Source organism: Thalassophryne amazonica, chromosome 19 (assembly GCF_902500255.1).
Source record: "Thalassophryne amazonica chromosome 19, fThaAma1.1, whole genome shotgun sequence".
Taxonomy (NCBI): domain Eukaryota; kingdom Metazoa; phylum Chordata; class Actinopteri; order Batrachoidiformes; family Batrachoididae; genus Thalassophryne; species Thalassophryne amazonica.
In genome coordinates this window covers 12,905,266-12,917,789 of record NC_047121.1, presented here as the reverse complement: position 1 = coordinate 12,917,789, position 12,524 = coordinate 12,905,266, and the positions used below count along the sequence as shown (strand labels likewise).

The following is a 12,524-nucleotide window of genomic DNA, read 5'->3' as shown; positions in this document are numbered from 1 at the left end:
TGGCGTCTCACTAATTTAGAAGATCTTCACTTAGCCTGGAAAAAGAGTCTGTTGCTCTATAAAAAAGCCCTCCGTAAAGCTAGGACATCTTTCTACTCATCACTAATTGAAGAAAATAAGAACAACCCCAGGTTTCTTTTCAGCACTGTAGCCAGACTGACAAAGAGTCAGAGCTCTATTGAGCTGAGTATTCCATTAACGTTAACTAGTAATGACTTCATGACTTTCTTTGCTAACAAAATTTTAACTATTAGAGAAAAAATTACTCATAACCATCCCAAAGACGTATCGTTATCTTTGGCTGCTTTCAGTGATGCCGGTATTTGGTTAGACTCTTTCTCTCCAATTGTTCTGTCTGAGTTATTTTCATTAGTTACTTCAGCCAAACCATCAACATGTTTATTAGACCCCATTCCTACCAGGCTGCTCAAGGAAGCCCTACCATTATTTAATGCTTCGATCTTAAATATGATCAATCTGTCTTTGTTAGTTGGCTATGTACCACAGGCTTTTTTAGGTGGCAGTAATTAAACCATTACTTAAAAAGCCATCACTTGACCCAGCTATCTTAGCTAATTATAGGCCAATCTCCAACCTTCCTTTTCTCTCAAAAATTCTTGAAAGGGTAGTTGTAAAACAGCTAACTGATCATCTGCAGAGGAATGGTCTATTTGAAGAGTTTCAGTCAGGTTTTAGAATTCATCATAGTACAGAAACAGCATTAGTGAAGGTTACAAATGATCTTCTTATGGCCTCGGACAGTGGACTCATCTCTGTGCTTGTTCTGTTAGACCTCAGTGCTGCTTTTGATACTGTTGACCATAAAATTTTATTACAGAGATTAGAGCATGCCATAGGTATTAAAGGCACTGCGCTGCGGTGGTTTTGAATCATATTTGTCTAATAGATTACAATTTGTTCATGTAAATGGGGAATCTTCTTCACAGACTAAGGTTAATTATGGAGTTCCACAAGGTTCTGTGCTAGGACCAATTTTATTCACTTTATACATGCTTCCCTTAGGCAGTATTATTAGACGGTATTGCTTAAATTTTCATTGTTACGCAGATGATACCCAGCTTTATCTATCCATGAAGCCAGAGGACACACACCAATTAGCTAAACTGCAGGATTGTCTTACAGACATAAAGACATGGATGACCTCTAATTTCCTGCTTTTAAACTCAGATAAAACTGAAGTTATTGTACTTGGCCCACAAATCTTAGAAACATGGTGTCTAACCAGATCCTTACTCTGGATGGCATTACCCCTGACCTCTAGTAATACTGTGAGAAATCTTGGAGTCATTTTTGATCAGGATATGTCATTCAAAGCGCATATTAAACAATATGTAGGACTGCTTTTTTGCATTTACGCAATATCTCTAAAATCAGAAAGGTCTTGTCTCAGAGTGATGCTGAAAAACTAATTCATGCATTTATTTCCTCTAGGCTGGACTATTGTAATTCATTATTATCAGGTTGTCCTAAAAGTTCCCTAAAAAGCCTTCAGTTAATTCAAAATGCTGCAGCTAGAGTACTGACGGGGACTGGAAGGAGAGAGCATATCTCACCCATATTGGCCTCTCTTCATTGGCTTCCTGTTAATTCTAGAATAGAATTTAAAATTCTTCTTCTTACTTATAAGGTTTTGAATAATCAGGTCCCATCTTATCTTAGGGACCTCGTAGTACCATATCACCCCTATAGAGCGCTTCGCTCTCAGACTGCAGGCTTACTTGTAGTTCCTAGGGTTTGTAAGAGTAGAATGGGAGGCAGAGCCTTCAGCTTTCAGGCTCCTCTCCTGTGGAACCAGCTCCCAATTCAGATCAGGGAGACAGACACCCTCTCTACTTTTAAGATTAGGCTTAAAACTTTCCTTTTTGCTAAAGCTTATAGTTAGGGCTGGATCAGGTGACCCTAAACCATCCCTTAGTTATGCTGCTATAGACGTAGACTGCTGGGGGGTTCCCATGATGCACTGTTTCTTTCTCCTTTTGCTCTGTATGCACCACTCTGCATTTAATCATTAGTGATCGATCTCTGCTCCCCTCCACAGCATGTCTTTTTCCTGGTTCTCTCCCTCAGCCCCAACCAGTCCCAGCAGAAGACTGCCCCTCCCTGAGCCTGGTTCTGCTGGAGGTTTCTTCCTGTTAAAAGGGAGTTTTTCCTTCCCACTGTAGCCAAGTGCTTGCTCACAGGGGGTCGTTTTGACCGTTGGGGTTTTACATAATTATTGTATGGCCTTGCCTTACAATATAAAGCGCCTTGGGGCAACTGTTTGTTGTGATTTGGCGCTATATAAAAAAAAATTGATTGATTGATTGATCCGTGACAGCTGTCACTAATCAACACATCTGGTATAAAAGCAGGAAGACACCTCCACCAAACTGCCGAGATATCATCTTCATCTGGAGGTAATATCCTCAGCCTTTTGTAAATCTGTTTATTGTGAGTGTTTGCAGGAGAACCGGTCGTTTTTGAGGAGGCTGTGCAAGACGGCGCTCCTTTTCAGCTGCGACCGCTGCAACGCGCTGAGTGAGAGGTGGAGGTGGCATTCCCACCAGTGTTACTGGGTGTTCACACACCCACCCTTTGACTGTCTTTTGCTTTCTGCCAGCAGTACCAGATCCGACACGCCGGGAAGGTGGCCACCTGGGGACTCCGGGACTTGGCGGCTCCAGTATTCCTCGGTTCAGGTGGCGGTGGAAATCGTGTGGTTCCGGTTCGTTTCCAGACGGGCGTCTCCTATCGTCGAGCCTGCCCACACGACACCTTTTATTAATTGACTGTTGCACATTCTGATTCTGCTGTGTTTGGTTGTGACATTCACACCAGTAAAGTGTTATAATTTGACACCTTCCATTGTCCGTTCATTTATGCCCCCTGTTGTGGGTCCGTGTCACTACACTTTCCCAACAGTCACATCATGTTTTTGAGATATGAAAACATATTTCTCATATCAAGCATTGAAGTAAAATCTGTAGTCCCACACCTCTTCTACGCCATGAATGATATTATGGCTCTTGTTTACATTTCACGAACCTGGTTTAAAAACTGTGTTTGAAGCTGCTTTTGTGCATGAATAGTGACATCAAACTCGTGAGTGAATGAGCAACTTTTGAGTAATCCATCAATACGGAACATAAAGATTGCAAAAAAATGTGATATGATATAGGAAATCTGAGCTCAGATTCAGTTTCAGCACCCCAAATTACCCCAAATCAGTTCTCAAAATCCATGCAAGAAAAAAACATTTTAGTTGACCAGTGTTATGCAACTATGAGGGGCAAGGAGAAGTTTTGAGCCTGATTAAGTAGGATGAGAAACCAACATTTCTCAACATTGCACCCTTCTCAATCACCCCTTGTACATCTGACAACTAAATGTGAGTGGTGCTTCATTTTAAATATCCACAAAATCCCACAATTTTATGTCTGCATGTCTACACTCAAAAAAATGGCTCACTGGCTGAACTCAATTCCAACTCAACTCAGTTATGTGCAGGATTTCGACCTAATAAATATTTGTAGTCCCAACTCAAATAAAAGCACATTCATGCAAGACAGTTAGATGATTAGATGAATATCCAGTCCAATGAGTCAGTTTTTTGAGTGTATCACACAAACAAATGACTCATTGGATGAACTCGATTCAATAATAGGCATGATTTGTAACTAATAAATATATGTAGTCCCAACAAAATCAAATTAAATTATCTTGCATGGATGTGCTTTATTTGAGTTGGGGCTACATATATTTATTAGCTGGAAATCCTGCTCTCAATTGAATTGAGTTCATCCAATGAATCAGTTTTTTGAGTGTAGGAAACCCCCTGCAATAAGCAAAGCTTACCTTTGGACCAGTGTGACTGCATCACTGGGGCACGCAGTTCATTCTAATTACAATCACATAAACCTGAGGCAATCACATGCATTCATTTACACACGCTTATCACCTGTTATGCTAATAAAATTTGCACATGGACTTCGATCCATATTTTTTGCATCATTTGAACTTTGGTTTGAACTGTACAGTCAGCACTAAATTATATTTGTGGATTAACAAATCCAGATTACTGCCAGTACACCCTTTGAATATGGCTCCTTTTCAGCAGCTTTGTCTGGGATTTCTCACAGGATGTCCAGGTGTCCAGCATGACGTGCCACTGGCTGCGCGGCCGGCAGTATAGCAGCATCAAGACTGTAGCATGGATGATAACGCTGAGTGATGCTGTGCACAATTTCATCGATGGCCTGGCTATCGGTGCTTCATTCACTGTGTCACTACTGGCGGGTTTCAGTACGTCCACTGCCATCATATGTGAGGAGTTTCCACACGAGCTGAGTGAGTTCATAGAAAACCACGTCACCTAAAAGTACTTAATAGAGCAGCAGTGGTGGTGAAGCGGTTAGGGCACTTGGTTTCAGTGCAGAAGGTTCTTGGTTCAAACCCCACCCATGTCAGTTTCTCCATGTAATGTGGAGCTGCATCAGGAAGGGCATCCGGTGTAAAACTTGTACCTATTCAACATGCAAAACCATCGGATCTGCTCCTGTGGTGACCCCGAGTGGGAAAACAAGGGAGCAGCTGAAGGGACTCACTCGCTCACCTAAAAGCACAAAACAACATCTGATCTGCACAACTTAATACAATGTAGTCCACTCATACACATACGAGGTCTGTCCATAAAGTATCGTACCTTTTTATTTTTTTCAAAAACTATATGGATTTCATTCATATGTTTTTTACGTCAGACATGCTTGAACCCTTGTGCGCATGCGTGAGTTTTTCCACGCCTGTCGGTGACGTCATTTGCCTGTGAGCACGCCTTGTGGAAGGAGTGGTCCCGCCCCCTCGTCGGATTTTCATTGTCTGGAAATGGCGGAATGAAAAGGACTTTTTTCCATCAGAATTTTTTCAGAAGCTGTTAGAGACTGGCACCTGGAAACCATTCGAAAAATTTATCTGGCTTTCAGTGAAAATTTTACGGGCTTCACAGAGAATAAGGACTTTAACTACAGGTATAAGGACCCCTTTAAAGGACGGTCGGTGCGCCGCGCTGCGAGCTGCGACGATGCTGCACAAACCACTGGATCATTTCTAAGCTGATGGCTCTGTGGATACGAGACCGTCGTGTGCTCTTTCTCTGGTTATCACAAGACCTGGACATCAGCCATTTTCCGGCAGATTTCACTTTTAACAAGAGATTTTGTCATGGAAAGCCGCGCGGAGGCTTCGCACGTCACGACCGATTCGCTTTGGAAGCGAGACAAAGGAACACCTCCGTTGTGGCGTGTCCAGCTCTCCACAAGTTCTTTTATACTCACTTGACTGGTAAGCACTGAAAGCCGAGATAGACATGTCCCAACTTGTCCTCTAACACTCCGAAACGGAGGTGTTCCTTTGTCTCGCTTCATCAGTGAATCGGTCGTGACGCGCGAAGCCTCCGCGTGGCTTTCCATGACAAAATCTCTTGTTAAAAGTGAAATCTGCCGGAAAATGGCTGATGTCCAGGTCTTGTGATAACCAGAGAAAGAGCACACGACGGTCTCGTATCCACAGAGCCATCAGCTTAGAAATGATCCAGTGGTTTGTGCCGCATCGTCGCAGCTCGCAGCGCGGCGCACCGACCGTCCTTTAAAGGGGTCCTTAAACCTGTAGTTAAAGTCCTTATTCTCTGTGAAGCCCGTAAAATTTTCACTGAAAGCCAGATAAATTTTTCGAATGGTTTCCAGGTGCCAGTCTCTAACAGCTTCTGAAAAAAGTCTGATGGAAAAAAAGTCCTTTTCATTCCGCCATTTCCAGACAATGAAAATCAGACGAGGGGGCGGGACCACTCCTTCCACAAGGCGTGCTCACAGGCGAATGACGTTACCACAGGCGTGGAAAAACTCACGCATGCGCACGAGGGTTCAAGCATGTCTGACGTAAAAAACATATGAATGAAATCCATATAGTTTTTGAAAAAAATAAAAAGGTACGATACTTTATGGACAGACCTCGTACTATCTTAGTGAACCCCTTCAATTTGAATTGTTGGCACTTCTCTTTCATGCCACTGTGAACATGGTGTGGGGGACACTACACAGTAAATTTTACCGTAAAATTTACTCTGCTGGGATAACATTTAGTCTATCACAGTACTAAATCAACTCTATCACAGTGTAAAATCAACTCTTATTGGAGTAGAAACACTGGATTTGACAAGACGGTAGAGCTGATTTACTGTGTATCAGTTCTGTGTACAGTTGTATGCAAAATTTTGGGCACCCCTGATCATTTTCCTTTATAAATCATTGGTTGTCTGGATCAGAAATTTCAGTTAATTATGTCATATGAGGTCTATTAGAAAAGTATACGACCTTATTATTTTTTTCAAAAACCATATGGATTTGAATCACGTGTGATTGCATCAGACAAGCTTGAACCCTCGTGCGCATGCGTGCGTTTTTCCACGCCTGTCGGTTGCGTCATTCGCCTGTGAGCAGGCTTTGAGTGAGGAGTGGTCCAGCCTCTTGTCGATTTTTTCATTGCCAGGAAATGGCAGAATGATTTGGGCTTTTTTCCCATCAGAATTTTTTCAGAAACTGTTAGAGACTGGCAGCTGGAAACCATTAGAAAAATTTATCTGGCTTTCGGTGAAAATGTTACGGACTTGGTAGAGAATAAGGAGTGTTACTGTTGCTTTAAGGACGGCCCCCAGCGGCTGTGGGGCGCGCCACGCTCTGAAGCCGCCATCGACAGGCTGAATGACCATTTCATTTCTAAAAGGATGGCTGTCTGGATCCGTGACCATCATGTGCCATTTCTCTGGTTATCACAAGAGCTGGACATCAACCATTTTCCGGCAGATTTCACTTTTAACAAGAGATTTTGTCATGTGAAGCCGAGCGGAGGCTTCGCGTATCACGATGGATTCGTTACTGGAGCGAGACAAAACCACCTCCGTTTTGGTCTCACAGGACGGCTTTGAGATGGCGTTCAGACAGCTGTCGGTGGTTCTTCCATCAAGTGATTATCTGAGAAATTGTGGATGTGACTGGACATTCCAGAACATGTCCTGTGAGGCTTCATCACGGCGTTGCTTTGTGCCATGCGGCACATTCCTCCGCACATCTGTCTCAATGTGCCTAAAAAGTGCTGATGTCCACGTCTTTTCACAATTCCTGTGCTAGTCAGACAATGTCCCGGATAAAACACAGCGTCCAGTTTGGAAATGAACGGCACATTCCACTGTTACAGGAGTTTTTGTCATGGAAAGAGGAGCGGAGGCTTCGAGCGTCGCGGCGGTGCCGCATGGCACAAAGCAACGCCATGATGAAGCCTCACGGGACATGTTCTGGCATGTCCAGGCACATCCACAATTTCTCAGATAATCAATCGATGGAAAAACCACCGACAGCTGTCTGAACGCCATCTCAAAGCCGTCCTGTGAGACCAAAACGGAGGTGGTTTTGTCTCGCTTCATCAGCGAATCGGTCGTGACGCACGAAGCCTCCGCTCGGCTTTCCATGACAAATCTCTTGTTAAAAGTGAAATCTGCCGGAAAATGGTTGATGTCCAGCTCTTGTGATAACCAGAGAAATTGCACATGACGGTCACGGATCCAGACAGCCATCCGTTTAGAAATGAAATGGTCGTTCAGCCTATCGATGGCGGCTTCAGAGCGCGGCGTGCCCCGCAGCCACTGGGAGCCGTCCTTAAAGCGACAGTAACACTCCTTATTCTCTACCAAGCCCATAACATTTTCACCGAAAGCCAGATAAATTTTTCTAATGGTTTCCAGCTGCCAGTCTCTAACAGTTTCTGAAAAAATTCTGATGGAAAAAAAGCCCAATCATTCCGCCATTTCCTGGCAATGAAAAAATCGACGAGAGGCTGGACCACTCCTCACTCAAAACCTGCTCACAGGCGAATGACGCAACCAACAGGCGTGGAAAAAACTCACACATGCGCACGAGGGTTCAAGCTTGTCTGACGCAGTCACACGTGATTCAAATCCATATGGTTTTTGAAAAAAATAATAAGGTCAGATACTTTTCTAATAGACCTCGTATAGCAGATGAACACACTGATATTTTACGTAGAAGTGAAATGAAGTTTCTAGTATTTATGTTGTGAAAGTGTAGGAACACGGACCCACAACAGGGGGCGTAAATGAACGGGCAATAGATAAACCAAAACAGTAACAATTTAATGTTATGACGTGCACAACGGAATATAGACAATAACAGGTTTGGAAATACAGTCAATTATACATTGAGTGACGTGTGGGCAGGCTCGAGGATAGGAGACGTCCGTCCAGAAATGAGCCGGATCCCACACGGCTTCCACCGCCAACAGATCTGAAGAACACCGGAGCCGCCAAGTCCTGGGTCCCCAGGTGGCCACGGTCTCCAGCTGTCAGACCTGGTACTGCTGGCAGAGAACAGAAACAGTACAGATGAGTGTGAGTACGCACACTCAGTAATCCCTCAGTCTGTGTTCCTTAGGGAGGGAGAACCTCCACCTCCAATAACACACTCGTGCAGCTCCTGTTTAACCACTTATCTGGTTGGGGTGTGAGGCGAAGCCGTCGCTATTCACACCAAACGCCAATCCAGCAGACAAGGAAACACCACAGGAAAACGGCTGCAAAAGAGATCAGACTATGACTCAGTTTAGATTCAGCAGAGAAATTACCTCTATGGTAGCTGATTTCTCGGCGGGGAGGTGGAATTGCAGTCCGGCCTTTATAGGTGATGGTGATGAGTCCGTGGATGGAGTGACAGCTGGTGCTGATGATGAGTGACAGCTGTCACTCTCGGTTGCTCCAACGCCCTCTCGTGCTTCAAGCAGGGTGCCATCTGGTCGTGGTGGGCCAGCAGTACCTCCTCTTCAGCGGCCCACACAACAATTTACAGAAAGTGTGCAATATTTAAAATTAGGCAGGTACATAAATTTGGGCACCCTTGTCATTTTATTGATGAGAGGTGATTTAGCACTAATCATTGATCCTTGACCTCCTTACACAGGTGAATCCAATCATGAGGAAAGGTATTTAAGGTGAATCATTTGTGATGTTTCCCCTCTTTGCATCTCTTCTAATGATTGGCAACATGGGAGCCTCTAAACAACTCTCAAATGACCTGAAACAAGAGTGTTCAACATCATGGTTTAGGGGAAGGATACAAAAAGCATCTCAGAGATTTCAGCTGTCAGTTTTCCACTGTGAGGAACATAGTGAGGAAATGGAAGACCGCAGGCACAGTACTAGTTAAGGCCCGAAGTGGCAGGCCAAGAAAAATGTCAGATAAACTGAAGCGAAGGATGGTGAGAACAGTCGTAGTCAACCCACAGACCTGCTCCAAAGACCTACATGATCTTGCTGGCAGATAGTGTCTCTGTGCATCGTTCAACTATACAATGCACTTTGGCACAAAGAGATGCTGGATGATCGAGTAATGCAGAGGAAGCCTTTGCTGCATACACGCCACAAACAGAGTCGCTTGAGGCTGTCCATGGTCACAAACCAACAAACCTGACTGAACTGGAAATGTTTTGTAAAGAAGAATGGTCCAAATACCTTCGACCAGAATCCAGACTCTCATTGGAAGCTATCGGAAGCGAGGCTGTTATTTCTGCTAAAGGGGGATCTACTAATATTGATGTATTTTTTTTCTGTTGGGGTGTGCAAATTTATGCACCTACTTAATTTTGTTAAAAGAATTATTCCACACTTTCTGTAAATCCTATAAACTTCATTTCACTTCTCAAATATCACTGTGTTTGTCTGCTATATGATATATTTTAACTGAAATTGCTGATCCAAACAACCAATGATTTATAAAGGAAAATCATGGAAATCATCAGGGGTGCCCAAACTTTTGCATTCAACTGTATGTTGACATCTGTGAGCACAGAAACTCATACATTTTAGCCATTTGATATAAATAACTCTTAGGAAGTGAATAAGCTGATTAAATTTGCATACTAATAACGGGACAGTTGGGCGGCTACTTTGAGTATAAAGGTGCCTTGACGTGCCTTGAATTCATTACTGCCTCTACTGGTGGTTGGCTCTCACTGCGGTATTGTATCACTTCCTGTTCCGAGCACAGCGGTGTTTTGCTGTATCTGTTTAGCTGTTTAATCTGCACAGTTAGATTGATCTAGTTAACTAGATAACGATTTGTTTCACAGTGTAATCTTCACGTGCCTTAACTAAAGCACTCCCTCTGCTGAATCACCTCTAAATTATTTACACATTATTCACTTTGTGTGTTTTTAGGAATCCACTAGCTTAGCGCAGCTACTAGCTCTTAGCCGGTTTAGCATGGTGGCTTCTCCTGTCTCTCCCGCACTTTTCTGCTCTGGGTGTGAAATGTTTAGTTATTCCTCGGCCTCCTGCAGCAGTAATGGTACTTGTAATAAGTGTAGCTTATTCGTAGCTTTGGAGGCCAGGCTGGGCGAATTGGAGACTCGGCTCCGCACCTTGGAAAATCCTACAGCTAGCCAGGCCCCTGTAGTCGGTGCGGACCAAGGTAGCTTAGCCGCCGTTAGTTCCCCTCCAGCAGATCCCGAGCAGCTGGGAAAGCAGGCCGACTGGGTGACTGTGAGGAGGAAGCGCAGTTCTAAACAGAAGCCCCCTGTACACCACCAACCCATTCACATTTCTAACCATTTTTCCCCACTCGGCGACACACCCGCCGAGGAACAAACTCTGGTTATTGGCGACTCTGTTTTGAGAAATGTGAAGTTAGCGACACCAGCAACCATAGTCAATTGTCTTCCGGGGGCCAGAGCAGGCGACATCGAAGGAAATTTGAAACTGCTGGCTAAGGCTAAGTGTAAATTTGGTAAGATTGTAATTCACGTTGGCAGTAATGACACCCGGTTACACCAATCGGAGGTCACTAAAATTAACATTGAATCGGTGTGTACTTTGCAAAAACAATGTCGACTCTGTAGTTTTCTCTGGGCCCCTCCCCAATCGGACCGGGAGTGACATGTTTAGCCGCATGTTCTCCTTGAATTGCTGCTGTCTGAGTGGTGCCCAAAAAATGAGGTGGGCTTCATATATAATTGGCAAAGCTTCTGGGGAAACCTGGTCTTGTTAGGAGAGACGACAGCCATCCCACTTTGGATGGAGCAGCTCTCATTTCTAGAAATCTGGCCAATTTTATTAATCCTCCAAACCGTGACTACCCAGGGTTGGGACCAGGAAGCAGAGTTGTAGTCTTACACACCTCTCTGCAGCTTCTCTCCCCCTGCCATCCCCTCAATTACCACCATCCCCGTAGAAACGGTGCCTGCTCCCAGACCACGAATAACCAGTAAAAATCTATTTAAGCATAAAAATTCAAAAAGAAAAAATATATAGCACCTTCAACTGCACCACAGACTAAAACAGTTAAATGTGGTTTATTAACATTAGGTCTCTCTCTTCTAGTCCCTGTTAGTACATTATATAATAATTGATCAACATATTGATTTATTCTGCCTTACAGAAACCTGGTTACAGCAGGATGAATATGTTAGTTTAAATGAGTCAACACCCCGAGTCACACTAACTGCCACAATGCTCGTAGCACGGGCAGAAGCGGAGGATTAGCACGCAATCTTCCACTCCAGCTTATTAATTAATCAAAAACCCAGACAGAGCTTTAATTCATTTGAAAGCTTGACTCTTAGTCTTGTCCATCCAAATTGGAAGTCCCAAAAACCAGTTTTATTTGTTGTTATCTATCGTCCACCTGGTCGTTACTGTGAGTTTCTCTGTGAATTTTCGGACCTTTTGTCTAACTTAGTGCTTAGCTCAGATAAGATAATTATAGTGGGCGATTTTAACATCCACACAGATGCTGAGAATGACAGCCTCAACACTGCATTTAATCTATTGTTAGACTCGATTGGCTTTGCTCAAAATGTAAATGAGTCCACCCACCACTTTAATCATACCTTAGATCTTGTTCTGACTTATGGTATAGAAATTGAAGACTTAACAGTATTCCCTGAAAACCGCCTTCTGTCTGATCATTTCTTAATAACATTTACATTTACTCTGATGGACTACCCAGCAGTGGGGAGTAGAAGTCTTTCAGAAAGCGCTGTAACTAGGTTTAAGGATATGATTCCTTCTTTATGTTCTCCAATGCCATATACCAACACAGGGCAGAGTAGCTACCTAAACTCTGTGAGTGAGATAGATTATCTCATCAGTAGTTTTACATCCTCATTGAAGACAACTTTGGATGCTGTAGCTCCTCTGAAAAACGAGAGCCTTAAATCAGAAATGCCTTACTCCGTGTTATAACTCACAAACTCGCAGCTTAAAGCAGATAACCCGTAAGTTGGAGAGGAAATGGCGTCTCACTAATTTAGAAGATCTTCACTTAGCCTGGAAAAAGAGTCTGTTGCTCTATAAAAAAAAATCCCTCCGTAAAGCTAGGACATCTTACTACTCATCACTAATTGAAGAAAATAAGAACAACCCCAGGTTTCTTTTCAGCACTGTAGCCAGGCTGACAAAGAGTCAGAGC

At 43.6% G+C, this 12,524-nt stretch overlaps 1 protein-coding gene across 1 annotated transcript in view; it reads left to right on the top strand.

The window, feature by feature from the left end:
* LOC117500919 (zinc transporter ZIP8-like) overlaps positions 1-12,524 on the top strand; it is a 55,426-nt gene that overhangs the window by 34,654 nt on the left and 8,248 nt on the right. The window contains 1 exon segment of the mRNA XM_034159706.1: positions 4,140-4,347. Within this exon segment, the coding sequence (XP_034015597.1) occupies positions 4,140-4,347 (208 nt within the window).